The 26,715-nt window shown below is 41.0% G+C and overlaps 3 protein-coding genes across 6 annotated transcripts; 1 reads left to right on the top strand and 2 right to left on the bottom strand.

The window, feature by feature from the left end:
* Window positions 1-15: 15 nt before the first annotated feature.
* On the bottom strand, window positions 16-2,836 carry LOC122618566 (caspase Dronc). 3 transcript variants are annotated; one of them, XM_043795101.1, is made up of 2 exons: window positions 1,998-2,836; window positions 16-1,244 (listed from the first exon to the last, which is right to left on the bottom strand). In XM_043795101.1, the coding sequence occupies exons 1-2, from the start codon at window positions 2,442-2,444 to the stop codon at window positions 327-329; spliced, it is 1,365 nt and encodes a 454-aa protein (XP_043651036.1). In that variant the 5' UTR covers window positions 2,445-2,836; the 3' UTR covers window positions 16-326. The 3 variants fall into 3 exon arrangements, with proteins under 3 accessions (XP_043651036.1, XP_043651039.1, XP_043651038.1); XM_043795104.1 differs by lacking the exon at window positions 1,998-2,836 and adding an exon at window positions 1,323-1,426 and having other exon boundaries at window positions 19-1,244; XM_043795103.1 differs by lacking the exon at window positions 1,998-2,836 and adding an exon at window positions 1,308-1,403 and having other exon boundaries at window positions 19-1,244.
* LOC122618568 lies at window positions 1,548-4,227 on the top strand. Its single transcript, XM_043795106.1, has 5 exons — window positions 1,548-1,674; window positions 3,064-3,335; window positions 3,394-3,601; window positions 3,666-3,759; window positions 3,824-4,227. Exons 2-5 carry the CDS (start codon window positions 3,149-3,151, stop codon window positions 3,971-3,973), a joined length of 639 nt encoding a protein of 212 aa, XP_043651041.1. The 5' UTR covers window positions 1,548-1,674; window positions 3,064-3,148; the 3' UTR covers window positions 3,974-4,227.
* Window positions 4,228-4,378: 151 nt separating this feature from the next.
* LOC122618565 (SCY1-like protein 2) lies at window positions 4,379-26,558 on the bottom strand. Of its 2 annotated transcripts, XM_043795099.1 has the most exons (19): window positions 26,376-26,558; window positions 25,794-25,919; window positions 25,578-25,676; window positions 23,315-23,470; window positions 23,121-23,241; window positions 22,924-23,019; window positions 22,561-22,706; window positions 21,983-22,113; window positions 19,212-19,326; window positions 18,695-18,840; window positions 17,616-17,769; window positions 17,038-17,214; window positions 16,899-16,971; window positions 16,079-16,215; window positions 15,806-16,019; window positions 13,612-13,865; window positions 12,769-12,828; window positions 9,652-9,831; window positions 4,379-6,511 (listed from the first exon to the last, which is right to left on the bottom strand). In XM_043795099.1, exons 1-19 carry the CDS (start codon window positions 26,556-26,558, stop codon window positions 6,485-6,487), a joined length of 2,595 nt encoding a protein of 864 aa, XP_043651034.1. In that variant the 3' UTR covers window positions 4,379-6,484. The 2 variants fall into 2 exon arrangements, with proteins under 2 accessions (XP_043651034.1, XP_043651035.1); XM_043795100.1 differs by lacking the exon at window positions 12,769-12,828 and having other exon boundaries at window positions 9,652-9,801.
* Window positions 26,559-26,715: the final 157 nt, after the last annotated feature.

Raw genomic sequence — 26,715 nt, 5'->3', positions numbered from 1 at the left:
CAGACTGGAAAATTGCTTTACATTTTGCTTAATTGTTCGATTTCAAAAATCTGGCTGTGTATACTGGAATTGTACTATTTATAAATTGCTGGCAGTTATCACATAAATGACATAATTTCGTACCTTCAAATGAGGTACATATGTAATACGTATTTCAAGAACACTTAGAGGAGTATTTGTTACAAAATACACATATATAGCACGCGAGCACAAAAACACATAATCTAAAGGACATACATAAATGCGACGATAAGAACATAAATACGGTTAAAAAAATGCAAATATTCAGTCGGGAATGCTGCTTTCATCATGGGCAGTGGCTGCGACTACTCGGTGTAAAATCCGGGATTGAAGTAGAGTTTCTTGTTGAAGCCAAGATTTTCGAAGGCACCGGTCTGCATCGAACCCTCCTTGGAGCGCCTATCACCCACGGAAGCGTGTATCTTTTTTAGGATATCCTCGAGGTTTGTGTCGTGGGCATGATCGGCCATCACTTCGCAGAACTTCTCGATGTACCAGCTGCCCGTGTGGAGATCCCGGTGGCTAACATAGCCTGGCGTATTGGCATAGCAGACCAGAGTGTCTGCGAGAGTTGGCACATTGCGTCTCGGTTGGGATATGCCCTCCGTCTGGGTGTCAGGCATCTCATCCGGTTGCAATGTTTTATACGTTGGCATCATGGGATTGTATTGATTCTCTGGCTGCCCCAAATCATAATTATCACCGCGGCAAAAGGGGAATATAAGCACCTTTGGCTTGTGCACCAAATAAGGACTGATGTTCGCCTGAAAGTGGTTCTTGATCTCTTGCATATCGACCACAGATCCATCGCAAAACTCCACCTTGTCTTTCTCGTTCACACGATTGCCGTGTGTCATCAGTATCATCACGAAACACTCGGTGTTCTGCACATACGACGACGAGGTCACCCTGCTCAGAATGTTGAAGAACTGATGCTGGTTCACGTTCCCGTAGGGGAAAATCTTAAATCCCAGTTCGTCGAACAAGTGGATCAACGAGTTGCTGTCCACCTGGGCTCCCGTCCGTACGCGCTTTGGCTCCGGAAAGTCCATTATGTTAACCAGTAGCAAAACGCCGCGGTTCCAACGCGATTGCATCTTATATGTGCCCACCACGCTATCCGTGTATATCTGTTTCGATTTAATAACGACGCGTCCATCGGGGAGTCCAACAGTGGGACCCGTGTACGGAGTGAGTGGATCCAGTGGCTCGTTTAGGGGTTTCTGTAAGAGAGGAAACACAATGAAGATAAGTCCCGTGCAATCTGCATTAATAACGCAATTAACTCAAGTGTGACTGACGTCGCCCAGTTGTGGAATTCGCACATCACTCAATAATGCCTATTTACACAGCTGTCAGCAGTCGAGAGGCCATATTTTGATAGGGTTTTCGTTTAAAACATAGCCCACTGGTAAAATAAGTGGGATAGGTAAGTAATAATAATAATCAGTGGAGCATCTAGTAGGTCTAGCGTGTTATTTTATTGTATACCTCAACACAAACCTAAGAAATTGATTCTCAAGTTGATAAGTGTAATGCTTGGCCATTTGAGTCAGAATAAGATTACCCTAGCAACTAAGGCGTCGAGTGACGTATGCTTGCTAAATTGGGAAAGATGTGATATCTGAATTAATGCTTCGCACCAAATCGAAAGCAAGTACCTCGTAAATGATATCTGTATTAGTGTACCAAAGTGCGCGATTCATTATTGATGAATACGGCTTAAAAGACCTTGTTTTACATTGTAATGTTCTTATAGATACCTTATCTAATCACATTGTAATCATAATCAAACTAGCGAAGATGAATCACTGAATCAACACTCGGTCAACCAATCTACTTGTGCGCAAATCAATTTGTAAATCGTGCCATAAACAAGTTTTCGTAGGAGTTGTGGGTCATTGACCTGCTGAGCTGCAATTTCACCACCTAAGACTTTCCGTGCAAAATGAACCTGTTGAATGTTTTTTTATTACCTTGCTGACACAGGCTCCTTCGCATGCTTGTGGTGAACGGGTGTCCACAATATCGGCCGACCTCCGGCTGGAATTCCGTTCGTTTAGCGAGATGAAGGGTGGCCTTGAACCCGACTCATCGACGGACTCCAATTGCTTGGCGGCATCCAGACAATTGACCGTGTGCAGTGCATCGATCAGCAGGTTGTAGGCGTTGGGACCTCGCTGGGTGATCTTCAGGAAGAGCCGTCGATGCTGCTCCAAGATCACATCCTTATCGGCCATGTTGAATTGCTCCCCATTCAGATCCTCCGTGTTTCTCAACATCTGAACGGACAGGATGCCCCGGCGCACGCACTCCGCTGCCAGTAGGCCGTAGTTCGTCTTCTCAACCAGGAAATCCAGATTCTTGCGGATGTGCTCGCGATGCCTCTTTGGCATTCCGATCTCACGTTCCGGCGGCTGCATCCCGGATATGGCTTGTCGGGTGGCTCGTTCGGGTGACTCCGCTTATTGGGAGCGCCAAGGATGAGGCAGTGATCAGTCTCCAATTGGCAGTGGTATTGGCAGTGAGTCACTCCTCAAGGTTTTTCCGTGACTGACTTCGTTTGGCGCTAGTTTTCGTTTCTTTGTCTCCGCTTTGTCGTCGCCTTTTTGTTCTTGTTCTGCGACTTTCAGGAAGGGGCACAAATCCGCGACGCTGCTGCTGTCCTTATTTTTCCAAAAGCAAATTACCTAGTCTATATATTGCACTAGACGATCCTCGCCAGGATCGGGGTTCTTCAAATAAGATTTCTTTTGAAACAAAAGGACTTTCGGGCTCTTCGCGCAGCAGCCACTCTCGCCACTAAACGAATAAATCGAACTGTGTGATTGGTGTGGCTGCGTTTGGGTGCGCCAATTTTACCACAAACCGCGTGAGGCATAAATGCAACAAGTATTTTTATAGTCAGTAGAACCAAAAGCTGCTACTTTTCAGAAATTAATTTAATTAAGTCAATATTTCCTATAAAACAGGATATTTTATAATCTAATAAAACAAACATTTTGCAATGATATGCTGCAAATATTATTTGTTTTTAAACAGCTCAATACTCGAAGAATAAAAAATACCAAGTTCGAAATACTAAAGAGGGTCACCCTAACAAAACGTAAACAGAACTTAAAACGAAATGGACAAGCAACAACTTACGCCGGATTCGGAAAACTCCGGACAGAAAGACGCAGTAAAGAATGGGAGCATTCCGAGGGATGTGAAACTAAAGCTGCAACGGCAGCTGCACAAGCAGGGCTACTCCCAGCAAGTCCTGCTCGAAGCATCCAATCACCGAAATCGAAACTATTCGAACGCCATTCTGGGTGAGTTCCACAAATGAGGTTGCAAAAAGTAATAGTGCAGATCAACAATCCTTTCCAGAATATGTGGCCACCACGATTGGCAGGAGCGAGGAAATGGTTAAAAAATGCGACTCTGTTAGCTTAAGCAACATTACTCAGTGGCTGGAACTCATGAAAAGCTCCAAACTCTCGGATCTCTGCGAATTCGAAGCAGCCGCCGCTGTGAACTCGATAATCCAAAATGAGACAAAGCCATCGCCACAGGAACTGAGTGGCATTAACTTGAAGTAGGAATGGTTTTCATTTAATTTATTTGTATTTATAATGATATGGTTCTAATGGTTCTTTCAGCGAGGCCTACAAGTTTCTGGAAAACGCTTTGATGGGCCAGCCGCAAAAGAAGATGAGTGATGCGACCAAGGCATTTTTGTCCAAAGAATTCGAGGTGAGCAGAAGGAACCAGCTTTCAAAAGTAGTTTCTAATTTTAATACCGTGTCCCACGTAACAGCTCCTCATCGAGGAGGCGAACACCGACGAATCCGACAATGTGGCACGCAGCATGGGACAGCGCCTGTATGATCATCAGGGCTTGGATTACATGGAGCAGCGGCAAAAATGCAGCTTGGATCCACTTTTCCTGGACGAGAAGCTAACGTAGAGGCCGGAGTGTAATTGAGTACAGCGCATTTATTCATTTCCACACATTTATTAAACATTTAAATTCAATTTTTGTTATATACGTACATTGTCACACGCATTTGCACCATTCCATCATCAATTAACCATCGATCCCATGTTTATACATTAGTAGTACTATGCCAAATGCCCCAACCTTTGTACGTATTAATATTCGATAATTACACTCATAATTAAGTACTTGACTATAAACAGTTTTAGCACATTTAAAATCTAGAATTCCTTTAGTTGTACACAATTACTTCGAGTAGTGTAAGAAAAAGTTGTGGGTCTTTGGCCTTGGATTCTCTCAATTGCATAACATTTATTGTGCATGATTGTTTTCAATAGTTCGGGTTGCCAATTAGCATTGCATAGACTAGAGTAGAGATAGGTAGTTTAGTTTTGGTTTTGCTTCGATTAGCTTTGTTTTAAACTTTAAGAGGCATAAAAACAGTTGAGTGCTGCTTGACTCCCATCACTCAGCATCACAATAGAATCACAAGAGACAGAGTTGGCTTCATTTTCAATTCGTTAGAGGATCTAGGATGGTACACTTACGATAACATAACGTACATACGATCAGAGTTACATACAAATTCGAATACAAATATAATACCCTTTAAGTTTAACCGCAGTTACTCTCACTAAAACGATCTTCACACAATCAAATGCAATTCAATAATGTACATAATATAACTCTTAAATGTTCAGTTCAGTCCAGTTTGAGCTTTTGGTTTTCCCCTTTTTGTTTGATTTTGTTTTTAATTTTTTTGGTTTTTTTTTTTGCGTTTTTTGTGTTTTTGGTTTAGTTTTCTGTCTTGTCACGTAAACATTAATTAAAATTAAGTAAATCTAATTATGTATACGTACAATTAAACGCTAGTAAACCATATCGATATGCTTGTCTAAGATGAAATCAACAACAAATTCTGACCAAACAAAATGCAAAGCAGTTTCAGGTGCATGGCAAGGATATGCTGGAGTTTCAGGATCAGATTAGCTGGCAATAACCAAATGCAGATCCAACAAATCAAACGAACACAACGACAACAACGTATATAACTTAAAATTGTAATTGTAATTGTTTGTTAGTTGATATAGAATTAGTAATTAGTGTCGGTTGAATTTTGATTGTCCCGTTCCCGTTCGTGTGTTTCAGAGCACAGAATATACATACATATATCATATGATGTAGTAAAGTAGGTTTTATCGTGTCCTAGGTAGAGTTCGTCCTGCTTTTGCTTGTATACATATATAAATTCATATATTTTCGGTTTTCACTTCTACACCGCTAAACATAGCACAACAATAATAATCGCTTTAATTGCCCTTTACGTAATGAATACATCTAAGACATAGGTGAGTCTTCACCATACATAGTTTCAAGAGTTTACCATTACCATTTACCATTTACCACACTTTTACGCATATAGCTGCCCAACTATACAAATTGACTATAAATGTGAGATTGAGTTTTGAGTTTGAGTTTGAGATTGCATTCGGGAACAGCGGCTTCAGTAATTACTGGTTCTGGTTCTATTACGGATCGGTGGACATTGGATCGGTGGACCTTGGGTTGGATTCGTGTATTCACCTTAGTAGTAGTTTTGCGTGTATTTGGAGTTAATTATTTATTCCGGTTGATCAGAGTGTGTATATATATTGATGGATTGGATGATGGGTGGAGATATACATATATTTATGTGGGATTCATCACTATAAAGCGCAGGCGGGAACTCCCGAGGTTCTTGGCTAAAAATAAACGTCCCTTTCGTATTCGAGGTTATTCATATTCATTAGGTTTTGGTTTTGATTGCGTTTGCTGTAAAGCTCTGTGATAAGTTTGATTTCTATGGTGCTAGGTACGATGTATGTAGGTACACGATTCTCTCTCTCTTATTTGATTGCATATATATCATTGAAATAGCGTTCTGATTGATGTTTGCAAAATAAATACACAATATATGCTTGCTTCTTTTTCCCTTGAATTGTTATATGGTTCAAACTAAGTGAGTGTTTTCGTATGATATAGGCGAGTTCAGTGACACGTAGAGGTATATTTGACATGTTTTTTGTTTTGTCTAGCGTAAACATTCACAATAAATATATTCAAGAATAGTTAGGATTTCTAGGAATTGATTGCATTCTGCATAGTGTTCATGTGTTTTCTTTTAACTGGATTGTGTATTTTTGGTGATTGTTGGGTTGTGTTTGACACTTTTGTTTTTGATAAATTACAATTAATTTGGGATTAATATGTTGTTTTGGTCACATCAAATTTGATTGGCTAACAACATTTAGAGATTCGACTGAAAATACTTAGTTATGCTTGGCGCTTGGTATACGTTTACAATTTTCATAATTTCATATTTGTATAGTATTTATGCCGCTAATATAAGTTGATTACTGGTGTTTCATAAATGGACCGAAATTGCATTAAAAAGTAATTGGATTCTATTGAATGTATTTATCTGATTGCGTTTCTGTATCTTTAGTTACGTCCGGAGAATAGTTGATACTGTAATAGAGTTGTTGCAAGATAAATAGACCATCAATCTGGTTGTTCGGCTTCAAACGATTTTCAAAATACATATTGTATGTTATTGGTATTGTTATTGGTTTAATGTTATTGTTACACAATTAGGTATTATCTAGCTACTGGGCAAATATATTGGGAACTGCTGAAGCTACTTGGTTTCGAAGTATCTCGCACTCCGTTACGGATATAACGTATATTACGGGTATTACGAATACGGGGAAAACAGCAAATGATTGTGGACAAGAAGAGAGAAGGGGCACACACAAATACATTGGTATTATAAGGAGTATAATATAATATATATATATATATATATGTATTAGCAAAATAGATGGGACTAACATCGGGTTCGGTTGTCATGCATCGATTCGATTCTCGGGTTTGGATCCTATTTCCGGTATTGGCGGGTTGGAGTATCTGGATTATCTGGATAATCTGGGATCTGATGTACACATACATATATATATTGGGTTCAACTGGTTACGCAATGCAAACTACGAACATCTATCTAGGGTCCACTTAGGGCTAGGTGTACGTGTCTGTGTCGGATTACCACTGGATGTGGGTGACTACAAAACTACTACTAAGGTACAATTGTGGATGAGTGTGGGTGTTATCGGGAGGAGCTTCCGGTGACCTCTCGGCGACCTCTCACCTTTCGGAGCTCTGGGTGACTTACGAGCATTGCTTTGCTAGGTATCGGTAGCTACTCTTCATCGATCTCATCAAGTTAGTTATACAATGTATATCGTATGTATATATTCTTTAAGATTTGTCGCACAATCTACACACTACGCACTTGGAATGCGAGAACCTTTGAACTTTTAAGGCACATTTCGAAGTAGAATCATAATCATAAGTACGGCGAAAGCAAAATAAAAATCTCAAATGCAAAAGCGGGTGTTTTTGGGTGGTTTTTGGGGGTGTTTTGGGTTGGGGGGTCGAAGGTCAAGGGTCAAAGCAACACTGATTGTGCAATAGCCAAGTGTACATTAAACAGTTACAATAAATTCGCATAAATTCGACTTAATCGTAGTAGAGTAAAGTACAATACAAATGCATATAAAGATCTGGTAAGTCAGTTAACAGATTCATATAGTTCAGATCGATATAGTACGAGTAGGTATGCACGAGAGCGGTTTTAGCAGCCTTCTGAAGCCTTCAGTGTCAGTCAATCAATCAGGTTTACACATATGTGAGTATGTGGGTATATATATATTACAATATCTCCGTGATCAGCAGCTTAATTCGATTTGTATTCAGCATTCGTTCTCTCTTTTGTATATCTCATATCTCTGTTGTATTTCGTATTTCCAGAATATATATATATATATAGTGCAGTTCAGATGGGCAGAAAGTAAAATGGCAAGTCAAGTAGTACAGATACATTCACAATGCCATGGAAAACGTCAATTCCAAAACACTTAGGAACACCACAGATATTGTACAACTGGATATAAATAACTCATAAACTTGCAGGCGCATGCATTTCAATGGTTCTATTTATTCTATTTCATCTTCTGTCGTTTTAAGTTTTATTTGCAGAATGTTAGTTTCACCTATGATTCAGCACTTCGTTATTTGTTTAGTCCAGTGAAACCTAAACTGAAAAATCCTAGGAGAAATTTCTCTTATCATGCAACTTGTGTTCAGATTTTTGCGGAAAAGGAAGCATATCTAACTTTATTGGTTTCAATTTGTGATACAAAATTGGAAAATTGAGTTTATAAATTTAGAACAGAATTAATTACAATAACAAACTAGGAAACCATGCATTATGAACTTTGAAAAGAGCAAATTTAATTTTATGATCCTTAACAAAATGAATAGAATGGAATGTAATAATAAAAAAAGAAAATACCTAGATTTTCACAACTTACACGAACTTAACTGTGTTAACTTAAGCTAGTTGTCTAATGGTAACTATCCTATCATATCATTTAACTGCGAGCTTCATCTAACTACCCTGTAAGCGGGAAAATGTCCTTAAAGTCGACATAAGTCCGATAAATTCAAAGTGCAGGTGCTTAGGCTAAACTAGCTGGTAATGTGGGCTTTGGCAATGATAACACTATCGCTGGATTTACAAGCACGACTTTCAGGACGACAATGATCAAGGATTTGGATTTGGATTTGGGCACACAAACATGCAGTGTTCGTATTCTGGGGATTCTCTGAAATTTCATATTCCAATGACTTGAATTGAAATCGACAATTCACGTGGTCGTTATGGTTTTTGCTCTTATTCGTTGCTGGGCAGGGATTTCAAATCAACAACTAAGATAATTAATAATAGCAATCAACAATGAAGATAAATAGTAGCTGTTAGTAGCCAATTTGGGCTATGTGATGGATAACTCTGTTACGTTTTTGTTTTTTTTTTTAGATATGTTTCAACATTAACACTTATGGTACATACAAATACAGGACTTGAATAAATTCTCCAAAAAACAACAGTTGTGTACTATTAGTTCTATTAGTATGCATATCAATAATCAATATTAGTTCGATAATTCGTAATTGTATTGGTTTTAGTATCAAGATTTGCGTAATTAGTACGTATGACTAGGTTATAGTAGGTCTCACATAGGTACGATCATTCATTGATTTGGCATATACGAGTATGTATAGTTTTTTTTGCTACATTTTACCCTCTGCCCCTCTTGCATTATTTGATTTGCTTCCATTTCTTTCGATTTGGCGCCATATGCATGACACCCATATATAGTTTCGATCTGATTGTTTTGTATTCTTTTCATAGACATGGCCGTTTAGTTCCGTGGCGGATTGAGATTGAGATTCATGCTCCGCAGCTTGGCCTTGTAACGCACATTGTTGAGGCTCTGATTGAGATTGTAGCCAAAGCTTTGGGGCCCGTAACTTTGGGGGCCGTAATTGTAGCCGGTATTGTAATTGAAATTGCTGGTGCTGGCTGAACCGTATCTGCTGGAATCGGCGTTGGCCGTAGCCTCGCCGATTTCGTTCAGATCGTATTATTGACTGAATGTGATATTGAGTGACGGACACTTTCGGACGTTGCTGTGGCTGTTTCGTGTGCCATTTACCCGCAACAGCGGCACCGGGCTAACCGTGCCGGATACGGAAGTTAATTGTCTTACCATGCCGGATCCCAGCTGCTGCAGTAGCCCCGATCCGGAGCCGAGTGGACCCGATGACAGGACGGTGGACTGGCGGCGCGACCTTATCGACTGCATGCTGGATGATAGCAGGAATGGCACACTGCTGGAGGTGTTCGGCATGGAGCCACCCTGTTTTTGGGAGTACAATAAAGGAGATTTCTTTGGAAGATTAGTTGTGGCTTGTCATCGTGCGGCAAGTGCATTGCAATTTGCTTAGGCGGATGCGTTCGGGATCGAGATTATTATTATACACATAATTATAATCACTTTTGGTTTCTGTGCTATGTACAGGTACAGTCTGCGATGTGGGTGTGTGTTGGCTGAACCCAGGCCTTACCGACAAAATAGTATACATTGAGCTGATGGTGCAACAAACCAACAAACCAACAAACAATCGAACAAACCAACAAACAATGAAACAAAGCCAAACTCGAACTCAATCAATCAACGGACAGGAGAAGGTCGAATCATAATACATTGATACAAACGAATTGCAGAACACAGAAATGTCCAACAGAATGTGAATATATAGGATATATTTGGGGTATATAGGGTACACAGGTGGGTGGTGGGGTTTGTATGTACATACATAAAAGGCTCAATGCGTTTGGGTATTTATGCATATATTCCAAATCAAATTTCGCCTCGCAGACATGAAAGGAGTGGGCGGGGCAAATGAAATGAAATCAAATTACATTAACATAAAATTTAATATCAGCATACTGTGTGTGTGTGTGGGTGTGCGTGTGTGTTTGCCGATTGCTTGTGTGTGTGCGTGTCTAGACCTTAAATAGTTGAGAGCCGGAAAAAATAGGTAGTGAGTTAAAGAGACTGGAAGAGAAAATTAAATGGAAAATTCTGAAACGAAATTATGAAACGTGTACTCACGATCATGCTCCGTGCAAGCTGCGAATTTTTGTATTTTTATTTTTTTTGGTTTTTATTATACGTATATTCGATTTTTGTTTCAATTATATTGTTTTTGTTCGTACATGAAATGAAGAACGGAAATATACACACATGAAATAAACGCAGTCTTGTGTTTTGTGTTTTCATTTTTCGGCTGAATACAGAAACAAGCCGGTTTAACATCAATTCACAGCACTGTTGCTCAAAAACTCAACAGCAAAAAAGCCACACAAATCGGACTTTCCAATTGTACTTTCAAATGCTTTCGTCAGACAAATACATATAGTATATATTTATATATATATAGATATAGTGGTGTTAGTGTTCAGGTGTACGTGGTATTTGGTGTTTCATTTGTTTCTTTCTGATACGAACGCAACATGAAAAGAGTCAAATGGAAACGAAATCAAATTAACACTGAGCACGATCAGGACATTTAATGAAGAAGTATAGTATAGTATATAGTATATAGTATAGGTATAGTATAGTATAGTATAATAAACCTAAATTGTTGTTTTATCTGTTGTATATCCCAGCGATTGTATAAGTTTATGAGAGTCTATCACTAAATCAATGACTGTTATGACTATTCTGTTGAATTATTTTCATAAATGAGTTGTATAAGTGTTAACTTTATTTCCCGGAAGATAAGCTCGAAAATATATATTCAATGTTATACAGAAATCTGCTCAAGAAACTAAAAAAAACTCTTCAAGCCTCCGACGTTATATTTTGTTAATTATTTAAAAGGAAACTGATATCTATAGAATTGAATTTGTTGTTGAACGCAAATTAAATCTTAAAGCGAACGCCCTCTAAAGTATGCTACACTTTATGTACACATTATTGAACTCGCACCATTTGATTGATTTTTCCTCCATCAATTTGATTATTTCGCTGAAAAGTCATTCATTCATCAGATTTACATTGCCAAACTTATTTATTTCGATACTCTCCCCCACTGAAGGCACTTCGTATATACTTAGAAATAATAATAGGATACGTTGGATAGGTAAAGAACATAACAAGAACACCAAAGACAACAGAAACGGAACAAAGTCGACTGCATTATATATACACCGCACTGGATATTAGCATAGGCTTTTATTTCGCCCAATCCCAGAGTGACAGAGGCAGAGAACGGAAGTACAGGCAGTATTAAAGTTGAAGAACAGGACGCTTGAAACTTGAAACTCAACGAGAACCACACAGAAATAATAATTATATCGAAAACTGACAGAGATGAGTACATGTAGAGGAACAGATAGCAGCAGCGCAGCAAATGCACAAAATATACCGAATTCAAAAACGGAAAATTATACAAAACATATGTGTAATGTAAATTTCAAAAATTAAACTTGTAAAATATTCTTGCAACAGTTTTTTCCATCCAAATAACAGCACAAGAACGATTACGAGTACGAGTACGAGAACGAGAACGAGAACGAGAGAGTTGGGCAGCAAGTCAAATTCATATTCATATTCAAACGCAGTTGCAGTTGCAGTTGCAGTCTCAACTATACGAGCACATATCGAGAGAGGCCAGCGAGAGACGAGTGCGAGCGAGCGAGCAACAGAAGCGGAAACGGTAGCGGCAGCGGAAACGGAAACGCATCCCCTGGCTTCCGTTCGCCATTTTGGCCGGCAATCGGTGTGTATGTGTGTGGGTTAACAGGACAGAGAGTTGGCTTTGAAGTGCTTTTGGAGACGACAGCGATAACAATGAAACGACAGTTAACAACTTGGCAAGACAAAGTCCATTTCGATGTTGGCCCAAAGTGCTGCCGACAAACGCCCACAAGAATGGCAAACGAATCGGTTCAGATAGGTCTGACCGGGTTTTTGGGTGATCTCTTATACCCTTGAAAGGCTTCTATAACTGCTGGACAAGGCTTTAGTTTTGAAATTATTAATTCAAGTTTTTTAAAAATAGTTTACCAATGATATGTTCATTTTTGTTAATTTTTAAAACATTTGGGATGCATTGTAGTAGATAGATTCAGTCATAGCCTTTGGTAAATATATAACTTTTAATGGAATATGATTCTCAGAAAACTGAGCTATTAATTAGGTTTGATTTCAAAAACAGCCTTCAAGGGTACCATATCTTCGACCTGGTCGAAGCTCGCGGCGTTCGCTGTAGAACCGCATTCACAAAACTGGGATTGCTTTGTTTTTTAGACTTACAACATAGACCGAGGTGGATGGCACCGATAGACTCGATCCAGAGCTACCGCGAGCACCGTACTATATTTATTGGATGGAGAAAGAGAATTCGTGGCGATCAAAAGACACCGAAAACACCGTAGATTGTTAATATTATATTTTATATATTTTGTGTTTGAGTGATCGGTTTTGATCGGAGGGAGATAAGATATAAGAGAGTGTGTGTTAGAGCATCTGTGATATGTATACTTCGCTGCGGTTACGGGGGGGAAATGAGCTTATACATAATCGCATTCAGAACTGATCAGATCGGAAATGAAAGTACCAAACAAGGAGAGAAAACTTAAACCCAGAACGGAATGTTTCTTGTTTGGTTTTGTACGTAGTCATGTGGGCAATGTTCGCATTGAGAACTGAGAACATAGAACTTTGAACTTTGTAACTGTAGACTGTAGTAAACACGATAAACGCTATTCTATGCGCTATATGGCTATATGGCTATATATATAATAGTAGTAATAGCAGTAGTATACAGAGTAGTTCGGCGGGCACATGAGCTGCTGGAAAAGCCAAACCAAGGAAACAAAGAAGCGACAGGGCGCACGTAACGAATATCAAATAAAATCTCAATGAAAGTCAAATAATGGTAAGCCTTTTATGGCCAGCGATGTGGCCAATCGAATGGCAAACGCGGAAAACAGGGCGTAAATAAATCAGAGAGGCACGGGTGAAAAAACCACAATAAACAATGGCGGCCACAAAATGAATGGCAACCAAATAACAGCAAAAATAAAATCCAAAAATTGAAACTGAAACCGAAACCGAAACTGAAACCCTGTGCCGAGCCAGACACAAACAACTTACAGTTGGCGGTGACAAATTGATGGTGGATCCCCGCCGCTCCTGGGGCCCAATGCTCGAGTGGCGTCGAGTCGGCAGCCCGCTGCCAGGAGTGCCGCCCGGCGAGGAGGCGCACGACGGAGCTATCCGGATCTTGGGGGTCATCAGCGTGTTGTCCGACAGTCGCCGGTTGGGGAACACGTTGCCCACGCGCAGGAAATTGCTGTCGGGCGACGAGGGAGAGCAGCCGAACCACCAGCCGCCCAGCATGCCGGAGCCTGCAGGAGTAAAAAGCATACAATATACACGGAGAACAAATATATATAAATATCTATAATATATAAAGAATAAATATGTTGTTTCTGTGATTTTTTATAGATTTTATATTGCATTGCTGGAAAGTATCGCCAGTAGCCTTGTTTGATACAGGTTGGTGGCTTTTATATATATGGTTTTAATTTATAGAAATGTTTCACCGTGTGTCTGTGCAATTTTTTGCTTATATGCTGTTTTCACCAGATACCATCACGCTGACACACCTGGCATTGTGCTTTGGGGCTAATTAAGTCTAATAATGGTCGCGGTCAGGCCCTAAAACACAGGCACGTACCTTGTGATGACGTCGGGACCGCAGTCAGAGCAAAAAGCCGACAAACCGAAAATTCGAGTCCCAGCCAACCAAGGATTCCGACGCCTGGGCTTCTGTCACTGCCAAGGACATTCGCACATTTTGCGGTTGCGGCCGCTGCACCTGACTTGGCTCATTGGGTAGAGGGGTAGCGGGGGGAGCGGAGAGCTACCCACTTCCATTCCCATTCCAAGCCAATTTGGGCCGAGAATGATTTACTTGAATTCATGGCTATTGTCAAGGCTGCATCAATCACTCTGCATTCAGTTCTAAATTAAAGTGGAAATACCCAAACAGCCTTTGTGGTTTTTGGTTAAAGAGTACTTTTGATATACTTCTTTACTTATAATGGTAGTATATTTACTTCCAAAAATATTTATAATATTTAGGATCAGCAGTGAAGAACAAGTTTCTTGGGCGCACATGTCGTATGAGTTATATGAATAAAAATGCAATAACCCAATTAATAGATTGAAAATTTCAAACTAAATCTTTTAAGATAGCTTTCGTTAGTTGAGTTAAAATTGAACGAATCATTTCGAGTAGTTACATATAATTTTTGTTCAGGCTTTAAGAGATTAAGATTTAAGATTTGAAAAGCCCTGATCTGCAAGGTTTTTTTTGCTCCTCTCAAGGATTAAACAACTTTCGACTAGGGTGGCTGCATTCTGAATTCATGAATGCGGTCTGACCTTGCTAGTTCGTAATTTTTAAGTGGCAATATGCAGCAGCAGTAGACAGGTGGCAAGGTGGAAGTTAGCAAGTGGGTCGATGGGCAGGTTTGAGGTGGCTCTGATCCCAGTGGCAGTGGCAAAATTTCCAGTGGGTGCAGTGGGTGGAGGTGAAGTGAACTTGGCTGAGCTGAGCTCGTGTCTGGCGGCGATTGGGGCCATCATAATAAATCATAATTATGGCGAAAGTTCATTAGGCAGTGCAGTGCCAGTGCCTGTGTTTCCATGACCGATAATAGCCGGCTCCGGGCGGTGCTTTTGATTTGCATGTTCATCATTATAAAATTATCATGGCCAGGATAATACAATTAAATAACCGGCACAATGGGCCGCCGGTCGAAGGAGCCCGGCTGATTAGTGGCCAGGACAAACGGCTCCTGTCACGTTCGATGAATATCAAATTGAAGCCACGACGAAATTTCCAATTACACATGCCCACAGGCGGCCACTCACTCAACCGACAAACCAAGTGGCCAAGGAGTCCTGCACATTCAAATTTGGCCAAATCTATGTATATACATATGTTAAAGGATACCCACAAATCTTGGTACCTTCATTCTGTTTACTTTTCACTAGTTTGTGCATTAATTATGAATGGGGCATTAGTAAATACGTATTTGCGTTCGATTGTAAGTTTGCCTAATTTATTATAGATGAACCAGAAATATAATTGCCAAGTATTTCTGTATTTATTTAGCACAAGTATGAAGTATAAATAATAAAGCCACAGGACTTTATATCAAAGTTGTATTAAATAAAGTATTGTATTCATCTTGTTCCCTATATTGTCTATACCCAGACTGAATTAACACACATTAAATGTACATATCTATATTTAGCACTCGAAGGATCCACTCACCGCCAGAATTTTTGCGGGCCATGTCCTCGGCGCTGGACGTCTTGCGTTGATCTATGCGCAAGTTGGGAATGTTGAAGGGTGGCGCATTCATGTTGTCCGTGGAGAACTGGTGACGCAGGGTGCGGTGGCGTTCCGGCGAGGCCATCGACAGGTTGTCCAGCTTCAACTTGTTCCTCTGCTGCCGATCGATGGCCTCCAGCATTTGCTGCAGCACCTGTAAACACCATTAGTTGGTCAACTCCCAAATCGAAGTAACTACCCTGGCATACTTACCTCCAGAAGGTAGCAATATTGCTCGAAATTGAGTGAGGGATTCACCGTGTGCGGAATGAGCAGGGGCAGCACATTGGTGGCCATCGTCTCCACGGTCAGTCCGTAGGTTTTGTCCACAAACAGTTTATGGTAGATGCCTGGGAAGTTGAATAGCAAGAGCTTATTACTTGGCTTTATGTTGTTAACAATCACTATTGCTTTCAATGCTAATAGTAATTCAACTTTGCTACCTAAAGGGGAGTTTTTGGATTTAAGTCTTGGATAAAAGCAGTTAAGTGTCTATAATTCATTTAAATCCTATAAATTGAAATATTTTATGCAATTCGACTTAAGTGAATTTATTGACATTAAGACATTTTTGTTGCAAATATTGTATTTAAACCCCTAATTCAATTTATAACTTAAGATGCAGTTTAAAGGCGCTTTTAATCAATCCTAATTGAATGGAAAATCAAAGTTTTCCCCCAAGCTTAAGACACATTTAAAGTCATCTCAATGAAAATATTTGTCGCACTAAATCGGTAAGTAATCAAATCCGTTTGTTTATAAAATAAAGCCAACCATCTGTTAACAATTAAGCTCCCCCTTTTTGCAGAGAACTAAATCAAATTGTCAGCCTGTGGAAAATTCGTTCCAAAGTAAATCTCTGTGGGCAATTTGTATTTATCCATGCTAGCATGCAGATAAACTCGTGTAAATCATTGCATTGTTCGCAGTGGGCCAATGGGGAAAATTGTGTTGCATGCACCTTAATTAGTTTTCGATAATGGCCTAGAAAAACAACAAAATTGAATGCCCGAGGCATTGTGTGTCAACTTACGCACAGTACGCATGATGATATCGGGATCGGGAATGCGAATGTTCGCCAGCAGCGGCAGAACCTCATCCATAACCTTCCATAGAGATGTGATATATGTACGTGTGGTTGGAAGCTTAAAATTGGATTCCGAAGGACCCACCTGTGCCCGCTCCATGCGGTCCATGACCCGCTCGATGCACATCAGCACGTTCTGCACAATCTTCGGATCGGTGATGTTCTTCTCGAACACCTGCTTCACCTTGGGCAGCACCATGCGGCGTATGGAGAGCTCGTCGATGCTATCAAACACATTGGCCACGGCCACCACGGCGGCGCTCTGAGTTTTCGGAATGTAAAATATATTCATTAAATATTATTAAATATACATGGAACATGCCAATTCTTAAATGTTCTTTACCCAATAAAATAAGAAACCATTTAAATTCATTTTTAAATCATACATTTCAGTACCTAACCGATGGGAGTGCAGACTTTTCCAACATTTTTTCCCCATTTATTGAATTTGAATTTCCCCACGCCCTGCAGAACATTTTGCGGAAGGAAAATGCAAATTCACTTGCTCGGGCACTTTTGTGCTCTGAGTCAGCTTCTGAGTCGCAGTTAATTAAGAAATTGCTGCCGTAATTACACAACCAGCTCTCCGCCAACCCATTTCCACTTCCATTTCCATTTGCAGGAGTTCTGGGAGTGATTTGCATATCCGAGTGGAGCACTCACCTGCACTTGTATCGTGGAGCCGTCGAAGGAGTAGAACAACATGGGCATTATATCTGTGGTGACATCCTCCGGTTTCGTCTTCTCGATAATCAAATGCAAATTCTCAAGTATTGTGACGCTGGCCTGAATGGATTTCGGTGTATTGTAGATGACTCTAGGATACATCACAGATTTGATTAGTGTGCAAAGCCATCCTCAGCGATATACTCGTATATCACTGGGAAATTACTAAATATAAATGCGTGTGAAAAGTTTTCTTTTTTCTTTTCTCTCCCATGGCCCGGGTGTCAATAAGCGTCTTACAAGTGGCCGCAAAGTTTGTCGCCAACTTTCGGCAAAGTAGTGAACTCTCTGGTGCGGGCCTTTGTGTGTTTTACTAATTTATGTACGGCTCACCGCCAAAGGTGAGCGCTGCGGGCTCCCTCCCTGCCACGCCCCCTTCTCTAGGAACCGGCGAAAGTTTCCCAGTCAAGCTCTATAAATTACAATACGAACTGTCGCCTGTCGCAGTGGGCGCAATAAAACGTCATGAAAATTGAATAACACAAAAAGAAGTGTCGCGAAAGTTTTTCAATTGTTTAAACACAAAAGTTCCCATCGCTAGACAAGAACAGAAGGGATTCCAGATGAGAAATGACACGATTGAGAAACGTTTTAAACCGGACTGTCTTTAGTAGTATCCATAATATGGAATAGAAAGGATCTACTTGGTAACTGCCTAAATTGCTGTCATTTTACCTGAGCTTTGAACTGCAGAGAATATTAAAGAATTAATTACGCTTGTTTCATTTCCATATAACCTTTATATTCATTGCTATTCGATTGGTTTGAATACAATATAAATAGCAAAACGTATATTTATATTCATTTCTGTTTGTGTCTATTCAATGCAGCTCTTAATTCCCCGTTTTGCAACAAATGAATTCTAAATAAAGCCCCGTCTGGCCACTATATTTATTTTTAAGAGCCTCTTCGGTTGCGATAAAGACTCAAAGCGGGCTTTTTATTTGTGGCCTGACAGTCGGGCATTCAATAGCATTTTCCTCGATTTCCAATAGGCTATAAATAAGACTACTTACTTCATGGTGGCCGCCATGAGGGTGTCGTACTCCGTGAGCGTGGCTTCCTGGACAAAGAGCATGACCGGCTGCAGGACTGCGGCCAGGACCTCGTTATTGTTGATCTCGGACTTGAGCATGGGCCAGATGTTCTGCCACCAGAGTTTCTATGGACAACAAACGACAAATTCGAACGAGAAATGCGGGCAAGTCATTAACCAGTCTATGTCATTTCAATTGCCAATGCTAAACCATCATTAGGCGCCATCAGACAAAGGAATAAAATAAGAATGAAAGAACGGAAAAAGTGACAGACTCCTTCCGTTTCTAACGCAACGCAAGACAAAAGGACAGTCGGCAACACTTTTGCAACCGACATAAAACGGCTCGTAATTCACAAATTGTTTGGCCGTAAAGCGCTCAACTTGACGCCATTAATGATTAATGTGCTGCCAGTTTGTTGGCCAAAAAATGTTCGTCCCACGGACTGCATCCGTTTCCGGTGGACAAATTTGGATGAGGTGCTGAGCCAACTTACACGTGGTATCATCGGCATGGCCTCGATCAAGGTGGTCTTGTAGAACTGGGACTTCTGCTGCGTGTCCTTCATGTTGACCACGTCCAGGAATTTCAGAGCGTTTATGGGCGTATCGCTGAGAAAGACGAAATGAAAATACGACAACATTAATTTCAATGGCAACAAATTAAATTTCCTTATGTCCACACTTTTTATGAAAATGTATAAATACGTGAAATTGTGCAATTGCTTTAAGTGCTTAATTGTAGCGCGGATTAGTTGGTAAATGGCATCAATTAAACATTAAGCTGCAGGCAACAGCAAATGGAAATGCCACCGGAAAACCCACAAAAAATAAGCCAAAGGCAATATTTATCTCTGTGCCACTGAAATTAAAATATTAAGTCCCCGCAAAACCGACGGACAGGCGCCACCAACTTTCTAAAATGGAATTCGAAATACTTTTCATTATTATGTAAATCAAATTGCTGAAATTTAATTGCCAAAAAGTGTTTACTTTCGACCCGCATTGGTAATCATTTTGAATGCCCGTTTATCAGGCACCAAACAGCTGAATGCCGTAAAATTTCAACAAATCGCAAATAAATGCTGTTTCTAGTTTCGCTCGGTTAAACAATGAAATCAAATCACATTGCGTATACGCAGCGTGGACCAGTTGATATTGCTTCTCTGTCTCTCTCGGTTGTCGACTTAATCAGGGCAATCGACCAAGCGGAAAAACCCCATTTGAAATCACCTACTTGAGCTTAAATGGAGGAAAGTTAGCTTGCCACTGATTGCCAAGACACTCGAGCCATTTGCATACGCGGCTAAAAACGCAGAAAATGTTGACAACATTTAAATTAACTTCAAAGTGCTGCCACCAACCTGGCAGACTAACTGACTGGATGACTAACAACGACAAAGGAGGCGGCACGCGGATAAGGATGGCATGGGGATGCGGATGTGGATGGGGATGGAGATGGAGATGTCGAGATGACTGAGATTCTGATGCCGGTGGTGCTTTTCCGGTGGAGCCAGTGGTGTAGCCAGGCAAAACTGATGGAGCAGCATGCTGTTGCCTTCACGGTTGCCGCTGACAGCGCGTTTAGCTGCGTAGGTGGTAGCAGGGGGTATATGGGTTGGATGCCAGCGGACGTAATTATGGCGAGTAATTAGGACAAATAATAAATAGAGATAATAGGTCTAGACAGTTTAAAAAACCACTAAGTACCAAAATATACAAAAATATATAAATAAATAACACATTCAGTAATTAATATTGTAAGTTTTGTATTTAATTGGGAAATAGTTTAAAATTCTATCATTGAAATCAAACAACAGAGTTCTTAAGTATAAGTATAGATCCATAAAATGCTTCCTCACTAGTTAACTAGTTCGGAATAAGCAATCAGGTCAGAAAAAGCAATCAGCATTTGTAAACGAGTAAGCTGAATAAACAAGCACCATCTTGACCCCATGAAATTGCTTTTATGAACAGCCATTGAATGTGGCATCAATTCGCAGTGCAATAGCAGCAGCATTACCACACAATTGCCAACGTTTTGCGCTGCTTTACATTCAATCCACCTATGGGGCATATATCCTGCAGACAGGATGCGGTATTCCCTAGCTGATCACTGATGTACTTCATGCTCCGGTTGCGCTGTGCAGCCACTTCAGTCGCCACCTCTCCATTGCCATCGCCATCGCCATTGCCATTGCCATCTCCATCGTCTTTGGCTTTGTTTGTCTAAACGCGGCACGTCGCCATCCCCCCGTTTTCAGATCTCAATGGGAGGCGGGGCAACGCAACAGCTGCTGTCGTCATAAATCCCAGAGTCAGTCGGCTTGGCTTGAGGAGGCAGTGCCACTCCAGCTCAACTACTACTACCACAGCACAGTCAGCTGAAAAGCAGCGACGTCTTACACTCAGAGAAACGTGCTCTTGTGGAGCGCGCTACACTAACAATGATGAAAGACCACGGATTTATGGTTTTAAAAATATATTCCATATCTCGATATACCTAACACGTATAACTCCTGTCATCATAACACTAAATTAATTACGCGAATTCTTCAGCTCCTAAAAATGTTGGCATTATTATACTATAAAAACATTTTTGTTGCGAGTTTAAAAACATTAAAGGTACTTTACAAAAAGATATATAGAAGCCCAATCCTCGATTGTATTATTTTTTTAAATTTTTAGATAACGAAAATTCTTGAGTGCTGACTTTTCTTCAAGTGTTGTGACATTTAAGAAATGGTCAGAGTCGCGGAGCACATTTAATTTACCTTTATAATCTTACACTTTTGTGTATATTTAGAAAAAGATCTCAAATTTAGCAGCTCCACTTCTTTATAATTTTCCTAAGTTCTTACAACAAATTTTTCGCAGTGCCCAGCTACCATTCGCTTTGCATTGTGTATGTCTTTCAGGTCTGATTAGCGCTCTCATTTGGCAAACAGACGTAATTAAAGTGTGTGCGTGTGTGGGTTGGTAGGAAAGGCGGTAGGACGCAGTATGAAAGCTGGGAAAACTGGTGGGGAAAAAATGAAAGCTTCAATTGAATTTCCGCTACAGGTACAAATTGGCTCAGAGATTGCGTGTCGCCGGGGTTAGGAAGTGTGTGGATATGTGTGCTCCCAACAGGTGTCGATTTCATTTCAAACACAAACAGAAACTGAAACAGCAACTTTGAACGCAAGTGGGCAAATTGGCACACAGTTTGCAGTGCTTCCCGTTGCTTTGCCATCTTAGCTGGAACTTAATTAATTTGGCCACTCACATGAAGTACTTGATGAGCTGCAGCAGCTGGGCGGTCGGTCTGGCGGTTGCATCTCGACTGGCCATGCGCGAAGTGGCCTCCTGCAGGGCAATTGGCAGTCTGGGCATCAGCTTGTGGACCAGATCATCCAGCTGAAACGGGGGAAGGTGCCAAAAACTGTTCATAAGCATAAACGAAACAAACTTTGCCACAACATTGGAAACCACTTGGGGACTTTCGAAAGCTACATCCAAATGCCCAGGACAGGACGAAAAGTTTTAATGACTAGCGCCCGCGGGATAAATGCTGCTGTTGCTGCTGCTGTTGAATCCTGGTACTCGGTACTCCTGCTGCTCCGTCACCTGTCCGCACAAGTGGCAAAATAATTAGAGTTTCAAGTGGACTTTTTGATTACATTTGCATTTGACAAAGCTGCGAATCTAATTACAGCGCGCAAACAAGCCCATCCAAGCGTTTTGCGTTCGGCTCAAAAACTTTTCATCCATCCAATTGGCACTTGTCGCTGCCCCCTGAAAGTTACCAAGCTCTCTCCCTCGCCTTCCTTCAAGTCCATCGGAAATTAGAAATTGTTTACCCACCGTTTCCATTTGCTTGGCATAGTTGGAGGTGGAGTTGCCGGCCTGTATCAGTGGTCTTCCGTTGTTGAAGACCGCACAGATCACCATTCCCAGCGAGAACATATCGCTTAGCAAGCTGCACTTGGACGTTGACTGAGTTTCGGGAGCTAGTTGGAAAAGATTTCAGAAAAAACAGAGGGACAATGCAGTTAGTAAACTAATGAGTAATTTCAAGTATTGAGTAGGCAATCTACTATGTTTAAGTCCAAGCCAAAGTAGTACCCATCATATAACATTAGTTTTGACCCAGATTCCCTTACTTTTGCTGACTTGAACCGAACAAATTAAGAGGTCAAGGTCTGTGGACAATCTGTATTTACTCACCCATAAAGTCGAGATTCGGCTGGGCCATCTTGGACACCCGATTGCTCCACGGCGGACACGGAATGGAGCTGTTCAAATCGTTCTCGTTCATTCGCTCTGCAATCCGAATATGTGAATATGAATACAAATTGCTGACCTGGCCAATCCATTTCAATTTTGGACTGCTAAGCCCAGACCAAGACCCAGACCGCACTTACCCACATATTCCATGCCGGCCAGTTTCCAGATGCCGCGCTTGGTTATTAGTATAGAAGATGGACACACATTGCGATGAATTACGTGACCGGAATAGTGCAGATACGCCAGTGCCTCGGTCAGCTGGAAATGAAAGAAAACGGTAGCAAATCGCTATCCTCCCGATGCTCGGAGCAAACAGCAAGGTGCCACTCACCTGGAGAAAGCCATACTTCAGCTCCATGTCCAAGAAATTGTATTCCTTGGCATGGGCCGGTCGCTGGGGCAAGGTGTTTGCCGCCGCCTGCGCCTGGGACGCAGCTGCTCCACCCGCCGCCGGCGCCACATTGGTTGCCTCATAGGTTTTCGACTCCTACACGGTAAGAAATGTGTTTTATACAATTTAAAATGAATACATCACAGGTGCTCAATGTTAAATAGAGCAGGAAGCACATAAGTATTATTAAATTATGGTTGGATTTGTTAGGCTTACATGCTTCTTATATGTCTGCATGGACTTCACTAGATATAATTATAGTTATGTAAATTAAAGATAATTAAATTAACTTCAAATCTTAAAACAACATTTTAACCAGAAAACATAAGGGCAATTTACTATCTCCTTGGCAATAATAGTTTCTAAATAAAGTTGTTATTATCTTTCATATTTATAAAAAACCTACAAAAATCTTTAAAAATATCTCAACGTTGAGAGTTAGGACCATGTCCTGGAACTAGCTGTTCGGATGTCCCTGAATTTCTTTTAATCCTCGGCTTGGATGGCGAACTACTTTCAGCTCAGGACCTCTAAATTCCCATTCAAAGGCATTGCATTTGCTGATAAGCCATTCAAATCTATCGTGTTTCTGCTGCTTTCACGACCTTGGCTATTTGTTTTTCCAATGGATTTTCCTTTACCCATTTTTCGATTGTTTTGTTTGTGCATGTGAGTGCTTTGAGTTTTACCTTTTTTTGCAATTTTCAACGTAATTTAACTCGAATCGACTTTCATGGAAACTAAAAACTATGCAGGAGGTTCAGTTCTTTCGGTTATTGTTGAGCTGTTTATGTGGGTATGCGGAAGAGCTGTTGTTGATTCGATGCGAATCTAAACAGCAGGGGTACAGTGCGTTTCCACACTATATAGAGTTTTCTAGGTAAAAAATATATAAACACTTTATAAAATAAAGTACTGTATAAGCAAAAGATTAAAATGCATTAACTAGCTTTAAAAACGTGTGCTGAAAATAGTGAAAATTACTTCTTCTTTTCTAACAAAAACTAAATTACCAACGAACATCCAGCGACAGTCCAATATCGTAAGTTCATCGCCTAACTTTTTGCTTATACCAACATTAATTTGAGTTAAGCAACTAATATAATCCAATATCGTGGCTAAAACCACCTTTAAGTTGTGACACGCACGATGTGTGTGTGTGTGAGTGTGCGTATCAATTTCCGAGCTGTGCGGACCAACTGAAGCTCTTTATTGACTCAATCTTGGCAGCGTAAACTTTCCCACACACACACAGCCACACGCACACATCCACAATCGCAATCACACAGTCACACACAGACACAGATTGGCCGTGTGTGTAATTCGATTTAGTTGTGTGCGAGAGCTGGCGCTTGTGTTTCTGTCATGCATACCCATCAGTTGCCAAGTTTTGCACTAACCACTAGCCAAGAGCCACGCCCCCTGCTTCCCAAGCCCCGCCCCCCGTGCCATTGTACTCAAAGTCAAACTATGCACTACGCTGGCCTGCAGAAACTTTAACAAAACACAGGAGCGAGCAAAATCCACTGCAGCAGCAGCAGCAGCAGCAACACCAAAAACAGTGCCACAATCAACCCAACAGTCTAAACATTGTTTCGCTCTGCATGGGAAATTCTAGATGAACACCCAGTGGCCGTGGACCTTCACTGTAAGAAAATCTATGTAACTATTCTGGCTCAAATGCATAAAAATATGCGATTCTAGCCAAAGAGTATTTGTGATGTGTGTACAAAATAATACAAGAAATTAACTAAATAAATAGAATAAATATAGATGTTTAATATTTATTTTAAATCACTGAATATTTGCTAATCTCAACGGATCAACTAAAATATTTGTTGACACAATTATTATAAAAAAACCTAATAATTAACATTTAAAGTGTGTCATCCCGGGGTAAATGTGCATCTGTAAACACATTTTTTTCGAGCAAACAGAAAACAGAAGGTTCAATGCGATGACCTTTTCATTTCGTGCCGTGTGCGAGCAGTAAAAAGCATAAACGGGCAGAAAAAAGGCCGTAACCGATGGAGGACTGAAAGGCAGCCAGGCGACAGCACAAATTGCATGTCCGTGTCGCTGTCAGCAACTCAAACTGCCAACTGGCAACGGACAACGGACAACGGACAACGGCCAACGGACAACCGACAACGGACAATGGATAACGGACAACGGGCAACTAAAACTGTGGCCAAAAACTCACGTGAAAGGCCAGGACATTCGAGAGGCTGGCGAAGATGGGCTCCGAGGCAAAGGCCAGCGTATCCGCACTCTCCTCGACCGTGTGATAGATTTGTAGTATCTGCGGGGCGAGAACAAAAACCCAGTGGGTGCGGGTATGAGAGGATCTTACTGGAAAAGTAATTATCGATTGGGGGCGGCAAGGGGGCGTCAGGGGGGCGCCGAAGGACACACTCACCCGCGGATGACGGAAGCGCTCCAGTGTCTTCACCGAACTCTTTAGCAGCTCCGTTATGGTCTCCTTGCGACGCGGCTTGTGCAGCTTCTCCGCAATTTTCTTCTCGAATATAAACACCGAACATTCCTGCGAAACGGGGATGCAATTACGTTAAGAAAAGAGTTGCAAGGATAAGGCGTGTGGTGTTATCCTTGCAACGTTACGTCCGGGAACTTGAATCAAAAAGTATTTGCAAGTAGCAAGAACTTTTACTTGGCTTATGAGAATCAAAAATATGCGACATCCTACTTGAAGGCTATATATTTTTAAATTAAGCTTGTTATCCATTATAGCTAAGATGCTATTATCTTATAATATTAAATAATAAATAAATTATTAAAATTTAAAATCATTTCCAACAATTTTAATTGAGTTGTGAAATATTTTGTTGGATAACATTTTGCAACCCTTAGCAACTTCAAAGGAAACAAATTAAAGCGTTCCCAAACGCATTTTATTGATTTTTTGAAAATTCCCTTTTCACCTTACAGGTGAAGCCCACATCGCAATTTGGCCAGAATGCCACTGGCTTGGAACACTCACCTTGTTGTCGCTCTTGCGGTACGCATCATGGATGCGCCACACCAATTCTGGGCCGGCACAGGCCACCGGTTTGCCGATTTCGAAGTACTGCGTAATGGGATTGCCATCGGCGACTGCTTGAGTGGCTGTGGAGGCGGCCACGTTGGTGCTCTTGAATTTGGCAAACATTGTGCCGGCGGGCATACCATCGATTAGCTTTGAGAACACATTCGAGAAGCTGCCCTGCCGCTTGGGTCCCGGCTGGATGGGAGCGGTGCCGCCGATGGTGGGCGCCGATCCACTTCCGCCCGCTGGCTCACCGAGTGTTGCACCCGAAACTGCACTACCACCACCTGTCGTT

This window comes from Drosophila teissieri, chromosome 3L (genome assembly GCF_016746235.2).
Source record: "Drosophila teissieri strain GT53w chromosome 3L, Prin_Dtei_1.1, whole genome shotgun sequence".
Classification (NCBI taxonomy): domain Eukaryota; kingdom Metazoa; phylum Arthropoda; class Insecta; order Diptera; family Drosophilidae; genus Drosophila; species Drosophila teissieri.
Note: the sequence above shows the minus strand (reverse complement) of the source record. Positions and strands in the feature narration are given on the sequence as shown.

Bases quoted from the DNA above. Each gene is read 5' to 3' on its own strand.
- LOC122618565 (XM_043795099.1), bottom strand. From the start codon at position 26,558: ATGCCCGCCGGCACAATGTTTGCCAAATTCAAGAGCACCAACGTGGCC. The intron at 17,215-17,615 runs GTGAGTGCTCCA...CCGAAAACTCAG, and splicing joins GCTCCACGATACAAGTGCAG to AGCGCCGCCGTGGTGGCCGT. The intron at 16,020-16,078 runs GTAAGTATGCCA...TGGTGTTTACAG, and splicing joins AATATTGCTACCTTCTGGAG to GTGCTGCAGCAAATGCTGGA.
- LOC122618568 (XM_043795106.1), top strand. From the start codon at position 3,149: ATGGACAAGCAACAACTTACGCCGGATTCGGAAAACTCCGGACAGAAA. The intron at 3,602-3,665 runs GTAGGAATGGTT...TGGTTCTTTCAG, and splicing joins CTGAGTGGCATTAACTTGAA to CGAGGCCTACAAGTTTCTGG. The intron at 3,760-3,823 runs GTGAGCAGAAGG...CCCACGTAACAG, and splicing joins TTTTGTCCAAAGAATTCGAG to CTCCTCATCGAGGAGGCGAA.
- LOC122618566 (XM_043795101.1), bottom strand. From the start codon at position 2,444: ATGCAGCCGCCGGAACGTGAGATCGGAATGCCAAAGAGGCATCGCGAG. The intron at 1,245-1,997 runs GTAATAAAAAAA...CCTCTCTTACAG, and splicing joins AAGGAGCCTGTGTCAGCAAG to AAACCCCTAAACGAGCCACT.